The sequence below is a fragment of the Perognathus longimembris genome, chromosome 4 (genome assembly GCF_023159225.1).
Source record: "Perognathus longimembris pacificus isolate PPM17 chromosome 4, ASM2315922v1, whole genome shotgun sequence".
Lineage (NCBI taxonomy): Eukaryota > Metazoa > Chordata > Mammalia > Rodentia > Heteromyidae > Perognathus > Perognathus longimembris.
In genome coordinates, this window is record NC_063164.1 from 12,062,461 (window position 1) to 12,079,617 (window position 17,157).

Below are 17,157 nucleotides of genomic sequence, written 5' to 3' on the forward strand. Positions count from 1 at the left end.
CCAGGCCCGAAGTTCAAGGAGGGAGGGAGGGATGGAGAGAGAGAGAGAGAGAGAGAGAGAGAGAGAGAGAGAGAGAGAGAGAGAGAGAGAGAGAGAGAGAGGAATGAGCACTTATTTAGACTAGATCAGATATAACAAGAGCGGAGACAAGGAGACCCTCAAGAGCCTATTGTGGGATGAATGTTGAGGATGATGGCCTCACCTCCTGTGGAAGCTAGTGAGAATGAAGATGGATTGGATATGATATGGAGAGATAAATAGCAGGGCTGATTGAATGACTGGATTCATAATCTACTGGTAAATAAGAACTCAAAATCCTAATCATTTGGAGTATGTGTGATGATGCTTCTGTCACTTCTCCAGAGAGCTGAGGTTGTAGAAAAGAACCCTCACATCACTCCAGCCTGCTGAAGTCAAGCATGGGCCCGTAGGGCCCAACCAGTGCCACAATACATCATTTTCATCAACTGTTCAATTATTTGCTTATTCTTCAACATTCACATGCATTTACTTGTATACATATTGTGTGTTGGGTTATTGGGGGCAAAATGATTATTAGATTGAAATAATATTAACTCTTCAAGCTTGTCCAAAATAATTCTTAATTCTTTTTCTATGACTCTTCTTGATATCTAGCATTAAAACAGGAAAATAGTAAGCTTAGACATTTTCACTCCAAACTATGCATTTCATAGAAAAACTGAGAGCACAGAACCTGGGCGATTTGTCCCAAATAATCCAGCCTATTATTGCCGAAGAGTAAACCTCAATCTCTTAATAGATCTTCTTACAGCTATGAAACCAATTCCCACCATTGGGGGCACAAACAGAAGAGGGAAAGAAATGTGGTGTGAGGCAAAAAATAGTACCCCAAATTTTTCAGAAGCACACACACACACACACACATACACACACACACACATACACGCTGGGTTCTGGCAGCTTATCATCCTGGCTACTCAGGAGTTTGAGATCTGAGGATTGAGGGTCTTTCTAATAGATGCGTAAAATTCCACTGTGTATACATACTACATTAAAAAAAAATCCATCTCATCTATTGTAGAGCATCTGGGTTATTTCCATAACTTGGCTACTGTGAATGGTATAATAATGAACATGATGTGCAAGTGTGTTTACGGTATCCCAGCATGTGATATTCTGGGTAGATGCCCAAGAGTGGTATGGCTGCATCACAGAGAAGTCCTATGTTTAGCTTGTTGGAATTCTCAATGCTGGACAATCTAACTGGGATGAGATAGAATCTCAATGTTGTTTTGATTTGCATTTCCTTTATGGCCAAAGGTATTGAGCATTTGCTCGTGTGTCTATTTGCTATTCTTCTTCTGAGAAGTCTCTTTTTAGCTGTTTTGCCCATGTATTAATCGGTTTGTGAGTTTTGGAGAATTTTTTTTTTTTTTTTTTTGGTCTCAGTACTGGGGCTTGAACTCAAGGCCCCACACTCTCCCTTGGCTTTCTCACTCAAGGCTGGTGCTCTACCTCCATTCACAGCTCCACTTCCTTCAAGGGTTTTTGTTTGTTTGTTTTGTGCTGGGTCCTGGGGCATGAACTCAGGGCCTATGTACTGTCCCTGAGCTGTTTTCCTCAAACCTAGTATTCTACCACTTGAGCCATAGCTTCACTTCTGGCTTTTTGGTGGTTAACTGTAGATATGAATCTGATTTTCCTGCCCAGGCTATTGCAATCTTCAGATCTCAGCTTCCCGAGTAACTAGGATTACAGGCATGAACCACTGTCACCATGCATGATCCTATTTCTAATAACCTGTTTTTTTCTCATAATACAATCAATAGTTACTAATTCCAATATTTTAGACTGCAATCTCACCTTCAGGGTTTCATTTTTGTTCACACTAATTTGCATACATGCATTTTAAAATAAAAGTTAATCATTTAGCCAGGTGCTTTGGCTTATACCTGTAATCCTAGGCCAATTCTCAGGCCTTCACACCAACTCATCCGTTTTCCTGGGTTTCCAGGTAGTAGACAATATGGGACTTCTCAGCCTCTATGACTGCATAGGCCAATGCTTTATCCAACTTTGGATAAAGCATAGATAATAGATAAATAGATAAGTTGGATAAATAGATAATAGCTGGATGGCCAATGCCATCCAACTTTACTTTGTTGTACAACCCCAACATAGGTATCTCAATTCCTCAGACTACATCTCACTCAGAAGTAACTTGTTTCATAATTTGTTGGAATCATCTTTTTTTTTTTTTTTTTTTTTTTTTTTGCCAGTCCTGGGCCTTGGACTCAGGGCCTGAGCACTGTCCCTGGCTTCTTCCCGCTCAAGGCTAGCACTCTGCCACTTGAGCCACAGCGCCGCTTCTGGCCGTTTTCTGTATATGTGGTGCTGGGGAATCGAACCTAGGGCCTCGTGTATCCGAGGCAGGCACTCTTGCCACTAGGCCATATCCCCAGCCCTGGTATCATCTTTTTTTAACATAGCTTAACCATGTTACTTTATCTAATAATATGACCTTCAGGTTAATGTGTTAGCCAGCTCTCTGTTACCAGAACAAAAACTGAGATTATCAGTTTATCAAGAGAAAAGGTTTATTCTAGCTTATGGTTGGTTTTGGCTCTGTAGCTTTGGGTATGTGATGGCACATTATGGTGGGGATATGTAGCAGAGTAAAACCACTCAACTCGTGTCCTATAAGCAAAAGAGAAAGAAGAGACTGAGATCCCACAATTCTCAAGGGCAGCGTCTGATAACCTCAGTAACTCCAACTGGTCCCCACCTCTTAAAGTTTCTATCACTTTCCTTTAGCACTATTTGGGGATTGTGCTTTAATCCATGGTTCTTTGGGTGCATGCTGATCCTGGAGTTAGCCTATATATTTTTTTTTATGTATCTATAGAGAGCATTATACTGTATATATTCTTCTGTGACTTTTTTCTTCATTATGAATTAAGATGTATACATTTTAGGATGTGCTATAGTTCATTTTGGCAGCAATATTTCACTGTTTTGTCATTATTGCTTACTCATTCAAGTACTAGTGGATATTAGTTTGTTTCCAACTACTTGTTATAATCAACAATGTAACCATGAGCTTTCTTATTTGTGTCTTCTGGTGCACAAGGATAAGAGTTTCTTTGTTGGATATTCCTAGGGGTGCAGTTGCTGTGTTGCTGGGTATGCACACCCCCCATTTTTCTAGCACATTCTTATGAAGATTTGATTTTTATTATGTTCAAAACTTTACCAACCTGGTGTGTATAAAATGTGTTTCATTATTTCTAATAAAGTGACCTTTTTTAGATAATAGAAGCCCCTCATTCTAAGAAATGCTGCCACCTCATTCCTGTTCTTAAGTTTGTCCTAAAATGAGATAAATAAAACACACGTACTTGCATTTTATTAAATACATTTCCATGTATCTTTCCTATCATTCAGCTAATGTAATGGGTCCTCTTAGTCTAGTTTTTTTTTTTTTTTCATTAGAATCTCCTAAAAGCTGGGAACCAATAGCTCATGTTTGTAATTCAAGCTACTCAGTAGGCTGAGATCTGAGGGTTGTAGTTAATAGCAGACTGGGCAGATAAATCTGAGACTCTTATCTCAATTAGCTAGCCAAAAACCAGAAGTGGAGGTGTGGTTCAAGTGGTAGAATGCCAGCTTTGAGGGAAAAGCTAAGCAAGATAGCCCTAGTACCAGTTCAAGCCCTAGTACCAGTATGGAAAAGAAGAATCTTCTAACAGATTTTAACAAAGAAGGTACATAGTATATGTAACATGTACGAAGATAAAAAGCAAGATGGGAGACTTTGGGTGTGGAGAAAATGAAAACAGAATGGAGGGGTCTGAAGTTAGCAGGAACCCAATAGATAATAATAAGCACCAAAAAATTAATACCTATCCTGTTTCTCAGACCAAGGATTATTCAGAGAACTGTTTTTAATCCTTACAGAATTCTTTAATGTGTGAATTACTTTTTCCATCTTATAAACATGGAAACTAATTTTCAGAGGTCACAGAAAACTCAGGAATACCCAGAGGAGAGTACCTCCACAGGCACTAATAGAGGGATTCTTACTAATTGAATATAGCTACCAATTTTGGTAGAAAGTTGTATGCGGTATTGGGAAATGTTACCCCTCTATGTTAGTTACTGAGAAGTGACTTCCTGTGAGAATGAAGGGAAAGTAATACAGTAACCAACAACAACAAATGTGCTTGACTGACAGAAAGGGTGGTCTAGATCACAATCTAGCTTTCTGTCTTCTCAAGTGAAGGGCTGTGGAAGCCATCACTTGCTTTCTGGTAGAAAGGAAAAAGGCCTCTGGGGCTTCCATCTGGAACTGCCTCTTAGTAACATTATCTGTAAAAAGGTGATGATTATAGTACCTACTTTGGTGTTTTTGTTTTTCGTGGCTATTAAAACAAATGACCAGACTTGTTGACTTAAAGTGAAAATTTACTTGCTCATGTTTCTGGAGGCCAAACCCCCCTAAAAGCAGGTTTGCTGGGGCTAGTGCTGTACCACTTAAACTACAGTTCCACTTCCGGCTTCTATGGTGGTTAATTGGAGATAAGTGTCACGGACTTTCCCGGTATCTTTTCAGGACATAATGTCACCTAGTCAAATACTTGGGGTGGTTATAACCTGGAAATGCTGGCAGAGGGCCGACAGTGGGCAGCATGAAATAAACTACCTCTCTCCTCCTCTCAAAAGAGGCCTTTACCAGTCACAACGCCTACCTTGTAGCGCTGCTGCTCGGTTCAAACAATGCTCAGATATATCACGTCTAGGGGCTCAGGACAGATTAAAGAAGAAAGTCCATGTTAATGTGAAGGCCTGTTCAAGAGTTGTGAGGCCCCGGCACCGCTCAGCTCAGCTCACCTCAAGGCCTCAGAGCAGGGCGGAAGTCCCGCCTCCTCTTTACCCCGCCCCGCCTACTGGGCGTCTCTTCGGTTTCCGCGTGGGGCGCATCCGGGCCTTCAGGGTCTGTCCAGTACATTGCCTGTCAAACTCTCGCCAATTATATGCAATTATGCCTCAGTTACAAGCTTTTAGGTATCATCCAATTAGATGCGTGTGCAGTGACCTGAATATGTAAATTTTCTTCACATACAGGTAGAAAACTGGAGCCGAAAAGTTTTGGAACGAGGTCGGCTCTACTTCAGGCAACCCTGACGAGCGGCGGAAGTGGAATGGGCCTACGCATTTTTTTTTTCGGGCCCTTGAGCCGGGGCGCAGGCGCAGTGCGCTCACCTCGCCATGCCGACTGTCAGCGTGAAGCGCGAGCTGCTCTTTCAAGCCCTGGGCCGGACCTACAGTGAGTGCCGCCACACACGTTAGGCTCCCTGGCTTTGCGCCTCCGTGCCTACGGTCCGGAAGATTTCAGCCTCGGGCCGTTAGGGTCTGACAGGGGAGGGCTGAGGTAGCTTCACGGAGCCGGCTTCCCCGCGGCGGCAGCTGCCGCCGCGCTTTCCGCGCATGCGCGGCCTCCGTGTCAATCACTCCGTGGTCGGACGCTGAGCCCCGTGTGGCACGGTAGCTCCAGCCTTGGTCTCGTGGGGTCCACACCCGGGAAGGTGCACCCTCAGGGTGGCACTGGGGAAACTCCATTTTCCAGGGATGGGGGAAGGAATTTGAGGACACCACGTTCCGTGTGTTTTCATTTCCTTTTACGTTTGCTGAACCAGCCAGTGAGGTCTCGGGCACCGACACTACCGCTGTGCACCTGACACCTGGTGCCTGTCCCGGTAAAGGAGGCAGGCAGTAACTAGCCAGCACACTCATCAAAGAGTTCTAGGTTGTGCTCCATACTTTCCAGGAAGGGAAACGAGGCTTGTCGAGAGTCTCGCCGGAAAGATGAGTCTCTTTGGGTGGGTTTCGTTCTGTTCGTTCTGCTATTCACCATCACTTCCACGGTTCTCAGTAAACCGTGGAGGGTGGGGAGGAGATGTGGAAAAGCAAGTTCATCACTTCCCACACAGCCGAAATAGGGGAAATGATATCTTCTCCATTCCATAATTAGCAGCTTGTTTAATGTCTGTTAAAGTGACCGGAGCGGAGCCGTTTTTGGTATTGGATGTCACGATGGTAACAAAGCCACAGTTAATTTAGTAATTGGTAAATTGCATCCCAGAATAAAGGGTTACTCTTATCGTGAAAATAAAGTTAACTTAAAAAAAAATTCTGAGGGGCTGGGAATATGGCGTAGTGGTGAAGTGCTCGTCTTGTATACATGAAGCCCTGGGTTCCATTCCTCAGCACCACATATATAGAAAAGGCCAGAAGTGGCGCTGTGGCTCAAGTGGCAGAGTGCTAGCCTTGAGCAAAAAGAAGCCAGGGACAGTGCTCAAGCCCTGGGGCTGGCAAAAAACAAACAAACAAAAAAAAAAACACAAAACCAAACACAAACAAAAAATTCTGAGTACCAGTGGCTCACTTCAGTAACTATAGATGCTCGGGAGGCCGAGGTAGGAGGATCACAGTTCAAAACAGCCCAACTAAGCACCAAAAACAAGAAAAAAACGACTGTTATATCACGGTTGTAATTACTTTCAGCATGGCATGTGATAATCGTAGCTTCTATTGTTGACGATCCTTTTGTATCCTCTTCCTGTGATTGTACCTGCACTATCACTGTATCTGAGTACATTGGAAACTGTATATACTGGTATTAGAATTAGGGAAGTGAAAGGGATTATCAAAATCGAGAGACAAAGGATAAAAAGACAAACGACTCCAAAAGCAATAATTGCAAAACCATTTGGTGTAAACCAACTGAACAACTTATGAGGGGAGAGGGAAAGAGGGAGGGGGGAGGGGGGAAATGAGGGAGGAGGTAACAAACAGTACAAGAAATGTACCCAAGGCCTAACATAGGAAACTGTAACCTCTCTGTACATCACTTTGACAATAAATAGAAAAAAAAAAAAAAAAGAAAGGTGGGAAGTAGACTAAGTGGTAGAGCATTAGCCTTGAGCTGGAAAGCTCAGCGCCAGTGCTCAGGTCCTGAGTTCAAGCCTCAGGACCAGAGCATGCATACACCCCCCCCTCCCCAAAGTATTTCTAAAGGTGTATTTTTAGATATCACTTATTCTGTAGACATTATTCCCTATTCTGTGCCAAGTCTTTGAAAGTAGGGGTACTTTAATTCTCTGACCACTTGTTTTATGATATGCTTATTTATATTTTTTACTTACCCTTGTAAGCCATAGTCTCACCAGTGGTGTATGATATACACAAGATGGTGTCTGGACAATTTAGAATGTCTACAGTTCCCAGCCAGGTCTCCACCTCTAGAAAAGTAAGAAATTATCCACATTTTTAAAAATGGTGAGATTTCATAACCTGTTTACAGTTATTTGATTTTTTTTTTGCCAGTCCTGGGCCTTGAACTCAGGGCCTGAGCACTGTCCCTGGCTTCCTTTTGCTCAAGGCTAGCCACTCTGCCACTTGAGCCACAGCACCACTTCTGGCCATTTTCTATGTATGTGGTGCTGAGGAATCGAACCTAGGGCTTCATGTATATGAGGCAAGCACTTGCCACTAGGCCATATTCCCAGCCCCCTTGATTTTTTTAAATAGCTGCACCTCTTTTTCTCCTCCATGTGATCAGTAAACTTGATTGTACTTGAGAGTATTAGCCTTCAGGTCTTTCAAACACTTTGATCAGAAAAATGTTCACAAAGCTTATGGTTTCCACATAGTATGGGTCAATCTTGTTTCCTTTTTTGTTTCTTTTCCATTTTTCTTTTGTTTCAGATGATGGCTTATTGATGCTTTGCCTATAAACATTCTTTTTCCTAAAAGTCATTCCAGGGATAGTCCATCTGAAATTTCATCGTATTTTTCCAGTTGTTACAATTCTCAGAAAGCATCTCCTTCAGAGCTGATTAGCTTTCTTAGCCTACTTTCTGCTAATACAGTTTGGAGCAAAGACTTCCTTTTGTCCTGTTTTCTGCTGCTTTCAGTCCAAGCTTGTGATGTTTTGGCCTGTATATTTTAGAAACTTTGTGGGCCATTAGTGAATTTGTCTTTCTTTCATTAGATTAAAGCCAAAATATCCAACAGTGAACTGAAACTTGCTGTACTTGGAGTTTCTGCTCATACAGTGCTGTTAAGTAAACTCTGTTGCACGAATGGATTTGTGAGGCACATCCTTAATTTCTTTATTGTATTCTTTTGAGTGAATTGTGGCTTTGATCTTCCTGTCTTGTAACATTTTTCATCATGGCTTTGATTCTACCTTATATCTTGGGTTTGATGTATGTGTGTGTGCATGCGTGCGTGCGTGCACACATGCTTTCCTAGGGCTTGCACTCAGGGTCTTGTGCTTTTACTGGGCTTTTTTGCTCCTAATTGGTGCTTCACCACTAGTATTACTCCAATTGCCTGAAGGTAGTCCAGCAGTTCCCTTGACATGTCATGAATTGTTCTTTTTCTACTTGCTCTGTTTTTTCTTGATGTAGATGTTAGTCTTCATCTATATTGAATTACTTAGAGTTTCTAGTTTTGCCAAACTCTTGTTTCTTTACCCACAATCTCTGACTAAGCAACACATCTTTTATGCAGCTTTAGCTGGCACTAAGTGGAGTTTCATGCCACTGCTGTACCTTGCACTTGATTATACTTATAACACTCTGGTTTTATTACTAGAAGAGGAAGTAGTCAAGGCAGGAATTATATTTTGTTTATCTTTATAGTCTTGGAATATCATGTGTGCTCAGTAATACCTATTGAATTGAAGTTTGATTTCACAGAAATCTTTGTTGTTTTGTTCTTGTGCTGCAGATTGAACCCAAGTCTCATACATACTTTGCATGCCTTACATCACTGAGCCCTGGCCCTAGCTCTTTTTTTTTTTTTTTTTTGGCCAGTCCTGGGCCTTGGACTCAGGGCCTGAGCACTGTCCCTGGCTTCTTCCCGCTCAAGGCTAGCACTCTGCCACTTGAGCCACAGCGCTGCTTCTGGCCGTTTTCTGTATATGTGGTGCTGGGGAATCGAACCTAGGGCCTCGTGTATCCGAGGCAGGCACTCTTGCCACTAGGCTATATCCCCAGCCCTGGCCCTAGCTCTTAATCAGGAATCTACATACCTCTACGTTTTCCCTAAAATATCATGAAAATGCTGGTTTGTGTTTACGTTAGTAATATAGAAACCCTGAAAGTGCTGTACCAGGTAAAAGAAACAAAGTAGAATAAAGAATAGAATTATGAATTACTGTAGTTCTACTATATTATTGTTGTACCCACTATATTTCAAGGTACTATGCCAGGTGCATTATCTGTCTGATTTCCAGCAGTTCTTTGATTAAAATGACCGGGATAAGTTGTTTTTCAACTGAGGGTATTGGTAAAGTGCCAAGAAACTTTACCTCAGGTGCCGAGTTCTCATACTTGGGAAGTAGAATAGTCAGAATTCAAAACCCTGATTGGCTTGACTCCAAAGCCAAGTGTCAGGTCACTCCAGAGTACTTTAAAGGCTAGGATTTTAGGTGACAGTGCTTTGTGTGTATCTGTGAATTGAAGCTACTTCCTATGTGATCGCCATACTTAACAGGTGTTTTCTTTTTTCCTCCTGAGTGAAAAAAAACATCTCCCAGCCCTGGTAACCTAATCTTATGGTTGATGTTAGTATAGAGTTATTGGTGCTTTTTCTTAACCTTTACTATTTTTTTCTTTGGCAAAACTTATTTTTAAATGGTAATGTCTGATACTTAACATTGAACATGCTTGGCATAAGGTGATTAATAAGAATGAAATTTGTGTGGGCTGGGGATATGGCCTAGTGGCAAGAGTGCTTGTCTCGTATACATGAGGCCCTGGGTTCAATTCCCCAGCACCACATATACAGAAAATGGCCAGAAGTGGCGCTGTGGCTCAAGTGGCAGAGTGCTAGCCTTGAGCAAAAAGAAACCAGGGACAGTGCTCAGGCCCTGAGTCCAAGCCCCAGGACTGGCAAAAAAAAAGAAAAAAAAGAATGAAATTTGTGTATCATTTGCCTTTATGTTGAACAGATTAAAAGTAACAGTCTCTTTTTATCCTTAGCTGATGAAGAATTTGATGAACTATGTTTTGAATTTGGCCTGGAGCTTGATGAAATTGTACGTATTGATTATATATATATGTATATATACATGCATATATATGTGTATTTTAGATATTCTTATTTTTCAGCATTTATTGTATGTTATTTATTTACTTTTTTTTTTTTTACTGTAGTAGGGTTTGAACTCGGGGCTTTGTGATTGCTAGGTAGGTGCTTTATGCAATCTGAGATATCCTTCTGTGCATCCTTATTACCTTCTAGTTAGATGAAGGTCATTCATTTGTGGGCCCTTGTGCTCTCAGCTCTATGGAAAATTACTTTGCCTCCTGGGGCTCATATTTCATCTCTCAGGATCTTTACAAATCACTGTCCTAGTGGTGTTTCTTCTCATCCTTTCTTCCTGGTTCCTCCTGCTGTTCATACTTTACTGTGCCTAGGCTGCTTCCCACTGACTTCTTGTCTCTTCTGATTTCTACCACCGCCTTTCACAATCTCCTTGGATATTTTGATATTTTATTTTTAATTGTGCTGGTACAGGGGCTTGAACCTTGCTTGGCTATTTTACTCCAGTTTTCTACCACTTGAGTCACACTTCCACTTCTGGCTTTATCCTGGTTAATTGGATATGAGTCTCTTAGATCTGTCTGCCCAGGCTGGCTGGTTAATTGGATATGAGTCTCTTAGATCTGTCTGCCCAGGCTGGCTTTGAAACTGGATCCTTAGAATTCAGCCTTCTGAGTAGCTAAGGGTTAGAAGTGTGAATCACTAAGACCTGCTTTTTTTTTTTTTTTTTTTTTTTTGCGTCATGGGGCTTGAACTCAGGACCTGGGCACTGTCTCTGAGCTCTTTTCCTCAAAGCCTAGTGCTGTACCACTTTCAGCCACAGCTCCACTTCTGCTTTTCTGTTGGTTAACTGGAGATTAGAGTCTAATGGACTTTCCTGCCATGATCGCTTTGAACTGTGATCTTAAGATCGCAGCCTTCTTGAGTAGCTGGGATTACAGGTGCAAGCCACTGGTATCTGGCAGGGCTAAGATTTTGAAATTTTTGTTCTGTGAGAAATTGTATTTATTTGGTGATTAATTTCTTTGTCTCTTTTGTTGATGCTCTTTGTTTTTGGTACTGTCTGTTTTCTTTTAGATGTGATTATTATAGGATTTGTAGGTTATATTGTTTGTGATAACTAAGCTGTTGCATTGTGAAGCACTAGATTATACATACATGTATATATCTGTACTGTATTGCAGTAAAACTTTATGTAAGTGTCAGGTACATGATGTGGACAGTAGGCCATGGTTTGCTAACTGTTGATTTAGATGAATTTCTGCTATTCTACAATGACTGGAGACAGAACTGAATAAGTCTTGAGTATTTTTCTGCATACTATAGCATTTTATTATTTTTATTGCAGATATAATAAAACCAATTTTGTTGTAGAAAAGAACATGTATGATGTAGTTCATTAACTTATTTTTTTTTCTTTTTGGCTTGGTTTAGACTTCTGAGAAGGAAATAATAAGTAAGGAACAAGGTAATGTAAAGGCACAGGGGGCCTCTGATGTTGTTCTTTACAAAATTGATGTCCCTGCCAATAGATATGATCTTCTATGCCTAGAAGGGTTGGTTCGAGGACTACAGGTCTTCAAAGAAAGGTAAGGAAATATGTTTTCTCTTTTCTTACCATAATCAACAATTAGGTCAGCATAAAGGGATGATTTCAGGATAAGAGTCTTGTAAATTGTAGCTATTGACAATTCTCTGGCTTATTGAGTCACACCTTTCATTTTGGGATGTACTTTCAAATGGGAGATTGTTGATTTTATGGCTTCACCAGGGCTAATGAAGACTTCATATGTCCCATGAAATTATTACATTGAAGCTAGAAAACTTGAATTTCTTATGGTGGCTATGATATCTTCTCTTGGGCAATATCGTTGGCTTCTCTACTTGCTGTCTCGTGATCTATGATGGAGATTTTAAGGGCCTGTCTCACTGTTCATGTACATAAATGGAAAGGATGAAAAAATAGCTACTATTCCTTCAAATTACTTATACATTATCTGGTCTGTTGTAAGAGCATAGGGCCTCTAGCTGTTGGGTTTAGTTATGAAATTATGAAAACATAAGATGAACAGTGAATGTTTGTGAAATGATAATGACTTGGAGGTTTAGACAATTGATTCCGTGCATGATAATCAATAGTTTATAGTGCTTCTCAAACCTGTACAATCAGAATCTGTATTTCATTTTGAATATTGAGCTGAGAACTTGAGAGAAAGATGCTAGTACCAGGGCTTGAATTAAGGCCATTGAGTTCTACCTCTGCATTCTTGCTGACAGCTGGTACTTTTCTACTGCAACTACACCTACAATTTGTCTGGGATCTGTGTTTTAAATAAGCACTGCAAGTGATTTTTATGATTAGACAGGATTACGAAGTAACTTTCAACTCAAAAGTTTGATCTGTGGACTCAAAGCATCTGCATCACAGAAAGCTTGGTAAACATGCAAACTGTTAACCTCTATCCAAAATAACATTAAATCTGGATCTGAGGTTTGACACACTCCTCAGTTGATTATAAGCACGTGGAAATTTGACAAGTACTGCCTTAAAACGAAAACTAACTACTAGCGTTAAGAATTACCTATGGGCTGGGAATATGGCCTTGTGGTAGAGTACTTGCCTAGCATTCATGAAGCCCTGGGTCCAATTCCTCAGTACCACATAAATAGAAAAGGCTGGAAGTGGTGCTGTGGCTCAAGTGGTAGAGTGCTAGCTTTGAGCAAAAAGAAGCTCAGGGATCACAGTGCCCAGGCCCTAAGTTTCCAGGACTGGGGAAACATGCACACAAAAATTGCCTAGAGATGCCTTCAGATTCATCAGTTACCAAGCCTTTGTTTTAGCTTCTGTGATGCAGCAGGTCCAGCTGGACCAGGGTATCCATATTTTTAATACACTTTATTTGTATGTGTTCATAGTAAGATTATCCAATCCAGCCCCTTCCTTCATTGTTCAAATGGTTTTGATAGCTTTGCTGGAACTCTGAGATAGAAAACTCATTATCATGAGTCTGTCATGGGTCTTGTATCATTTTGGACAACTTAATATTAGAAAGTTTGTCAGTTTTTTTTATTAATATTCAGCCAGAAGTTGACTTGCTGTTATTTAATTCATTGCCCTAATTCTAGTGATTTTTGTGTACTTCCTGTTTATAAGCCTAGAACTTAATTTTATCAAACGTTTTAAACTACTTGAATATTATTTCAGGATAAAAGCTCCAGTATATAAACGAGTACTGCCAGATGGAGAAGTCCAAAAATTGATTGTCACAGAAGAGGTAATAAGGATAAGATTATACTTTTCCCTTAAAAATTGTGTATATGTCAGTAAGGTGGGAGGGAAAAGAACAAAGCTGACCCTCTCTGATCTGTGTGATACTCTGAGGACTCGCTAGGGGGATGGTTTTAGCACTTTAGCACTTCAAAATTGTCAACTTCTTACTAAGAAGTGACCAAATCCCCAGAGTATCTAATTTTCATCTATCATCTTGGAAAATACCTAAGTGCTTATTCAAAACCCGTTTAAGGACTGGCTTAGCAAGAGGCCCCGTGTCCATTGCCCAGGACTACATAGAGTAATTGAATTAGATAAATGAAACACATTTGAATATAGTTCTTTTTTGGTATTGTTACTGTGCTGGTCCTGCAGCTTAAAGGAAGGGTTTTATACTCTTGCTTAACTGATTCTGCTCTTGGCTAGTGTTTTACTACTTGAGCCAAATCTCCAGTCTGAGATACAGTTCTTAAGTTACACTAATAAAACTTATAAAGACAAAATTGTGCAGGTTATTTTGACAAAAATATGCACTGTGAGCAAATTATTTAAAGATTTTTTTTTGTAATTACTACAATTTCAAAAGTCTTACAGAGTAAATTCTGTGAGAATAGTGACTGTCTTTTGTTCTTGTGGAGCTTGACCTTGGGGCCTGGGTGCTGTCTCTGAGCTCTTCTGCTCCACTAGTGAGTGCTCTACTTTTCTGAGCCACAGCTTCACATCTAGTTTTCTGTGTGGTTCATTGGAGATAAGAGTCTCACAGGGACTTTTCCTCCCAGGCTGGCTGTGAACTGCAATCCTCAGATCTAACCCTTCTGAGTAGCTAGGATGACAGATGTGAGCTACCAGCACCTGGCTGTGACTGTCTTTTTACCATCTTATTAGTTGTTGATTGAATAAATGAATGTATACACTTATTGACTAAAACCTTGTGACCCTGTCAAGGGTGCATAAGATAACTGTTATAAAGACAGACAATATTTACTGTCTCTAATGATCTGTTAATTTCAGACAGGTAAAGTGAGGCCTTATGCCGTAGCAGCAGTTCTCCGGAATATAAAGTTTACTAAAGATCGATATGACAGCTTCATTGAACTTCAGGAGAAATTACATCAGAATATTTGCAGGTTTGCTGTTTTCCCATGTATTTCTTCCCTTCTCTCTGTGTCCCCCTTCCCCTCCTGTCTTGCCATTTCCTCCTTGTCATGCCCTTCTGCGTTCCCTTCCTCAATCCTTTTCTCCAGCAGATTGCTTTTCAAAATATTGCGAGTAGTACAAGGGAGTCTTAACTTCACTGTACCAGACCCGTATTTGTTATATGTATGGTATATGCATATATATATATTTTGAATATATTTTGAATACTATATAAAGATATCATCCTAGAGATTACCTTATTTCCTCTGTCCTTCCATTTTTCTTTTCCTTCTTTTAGTTTCATTTATTCTTTTTCTATTTTTTACCCATTAAGAAGTACTTTTTCTCTTCTTTTTTCTTTTTTGTCAATTGTGGTATTTTAATTTATGGCCTGGATACTTTTGGCTTTTTTTTATGCATAATTAGAGTAAGAGTCTCCGGGACTTATCTTGCCTGTGCTGGCTTTGAACCATGAGCTTCAGATCTCAGCCTCCTGAGTAGCTAGGATTACAGGTGTGAGCTACCAGTGCCCAGCCAAGGAATACTTTTTTTTTTAAGACCAGATAAGTCTTTGCTTTTTTTTTTTTTTAACCTGTGGATTTGGCAATTGTTAATTTATCTAAACTTAGTGAGCCATGTATATATTTCATTATATATGATAGTTTGTATATACTATCTTCTATAAAGGAGTAATTCATGGATTAAAATAACACTTGTTTATTTATTTATTATGCTGGGAATTGAATCCAAGGCTTCCTGATTTACCATTTGAACTCTATCTCCAGCCCTCTGCTCCAAGTTTATTTATTTGGTTATTTATTTTTCTGCTTCTGTTTTGAATTCCTATTTTGATTTCTTTCTCTTCTATTTATAGCTTGCTACACATTTACCTTAAATCATTTGTGGCTAGACTATAGAACAACTGAAAATGCCTTTTAAACTTTGTTACCTAGTAAACTTTAAGTGTAATTCATAGCTCTTATAATTTAGTTTTTTCAGTACCAAAAACCTATATCTATGTGAAAGATAACTTAGGAAAATAGAGAAAAGCCCCAGACACAGAAATTTGGTAATGAATGCACTAAAACATTTCTTGTGACTTGAGGACACAGAGAGGAGAAACAGTGAAAAAAGAATGGGTCAGATTGACTGTTGACTGTACATATGTCCTAGTAACATAGTAACATAGCAACCTGGAAAGCAAGTGGCAAGGAATGTGCTCCAGCTATTGGAATAATGTGTTTTAAGTGCCTTTGTTATTTCTTACTATTGTAATGGTTGGGAGAATTCATGCCTTCTAGAAAGATACCACAAAATAGCAATGGGCTACTTTTAGGGAAGTATTTAAAATAAATATTCTGTTATATGTGGAATTTCTGCTGTGGAATATTCAGATCTCTCCTTTTCCTCTATTCCTCCTTTCTTTTCTCTTCCCTCTTAACATTCAGGAAAAGAGCCCTTGTTGCCATTGGCACCCATGATTTGGATACTTTGTCAGGCCCCTTTACATACACTGCAAAGCGCCCTTCAGATATCAAATTCAAGCCTCTCAATAAGACAAAGGAGCATACAGCCTGTGAATTAATGAACATATACAAGGTATATGCTGATCTTCATTGTATGGTAGTTTTGTGTAAGTCATGAAATGCCTTTAAATTCTCAGAACTGGTGTGTAGGCTGTAACCTGAAGTTCATTGACAGTGGGGCCTCCTTCACAGTTTGACTTTGCTTCTTGTTACGTGTGTGTGTGTGTGTGTGTGTGTGTGTTTGTGTGTGTGTGTTGCTCCTGTAGCTTGAACTCGGCCAGGGCATTGTCTCTGAGGTTTGTTTGTTTCTGCTTAAAGCTTTTTATTTATGCATTTTTTTTCTTGAGGTTGAATAGGGAGTCTTTACTAGAAAGCTGACATTGGCCAGAAGACTCATGTGCCAAACGCTTGCAGCCTGGAATGCACTTAATACTGTTAGGAAACTGAGCCATGATAGTAGAATAAAGAAAGTGCAGAAAACAATCTCAACAAACCAGGTCAACTCTAATGGAGAGTGAAGAGGGACTCCATGGTGACCTGAGAAGAGTCAGGACCCAGGAGACAATGATGGCAGAGGGGTAGGGCCTAAATAGGGTCATGGTTGGGGGTAGGGTCACAGGGAGCCTGAGTTCAAAGAATCTCAGGAGTTCATGGTACAGGCCTGGCAGGGCTGGGAATCTAGTGTCCAAGACCCTATTCCTGCTTCTAGGAATTCAGGCTGGTTTAAGTGGTAGAGCTAAAAACTCTACCACTTAAGCCCCAACTCCACTTCCAGATTTTGGTGGCTGAAGATGGACTTTCCTGCCTGGGCTGGCTTTGAACTGCTATCTTGAGTAGGATTACAGGCAAAAGCCACTTACGTCTTGCTTTTTGTTATGTTTTTAGTCTCTGGGTTATTTTTGATGTACCGCAGGAAGTGAGACACAGTGAAATAGACTATACTACATTGTAATCTTAATATTTGTGTATAGTTAAAACTCATAAGCAAAAGTAATAGGGTGTGTGTGTGTGTTTGTGTTTGTGTGTTGTAGAAGTTACTAGAAATTTTTGGTCCAACAGAACAAATGAATTCAACCATCATTATGAATTGCAAGTATCAAATAGAAATACTATCATTTGGAAAAA

At 40.2% G+C, this 17,157-nt stretch overlaps 1 protein-coding gene across 1 annotated transcript in view; it reads left to right on the forward strand.

The window, feature by feature from the left end:
* The first annotated feature begins 5,206 nt into the window (after window positions 1–5,206).
* Window positions 5,207–17,157, forward strand: part of Farsb (phenylalanyl-tRNA synthetase subunit beta) — a 61,732-nt gene continuing 49,781 nt past the window's right edge. Inside the window, exons 1-6 of the mRNA XM_048344667.1 lie at window positions 5,207–5,308; window positions 10,035–10,090; window positions 11,533–11,687; window positions 13,304–13,373; window positions 14,381–14,496; window positions 15,955–16,105. Of these exons, the coding sequence (XP_048200624.1) occupies window positions 5,251–5,308; window positions 10,035–10,090; window positions 11,533–11,687; window positions 13,304–13,373; window positions 14,381–14,496; window positions 15,955–16,105 (606 nt within the window). The 5' untranslated portion in view covers window positions 5,207–5,250. The remainder of the gene's footprint in view (window positions 5,309–10,034; window positions 10,091–11,532; window positions 11,688–13,303; window positions 13,374–14,380; window positions 14,497–15,954; window positions 16,106–17,157) is intronic.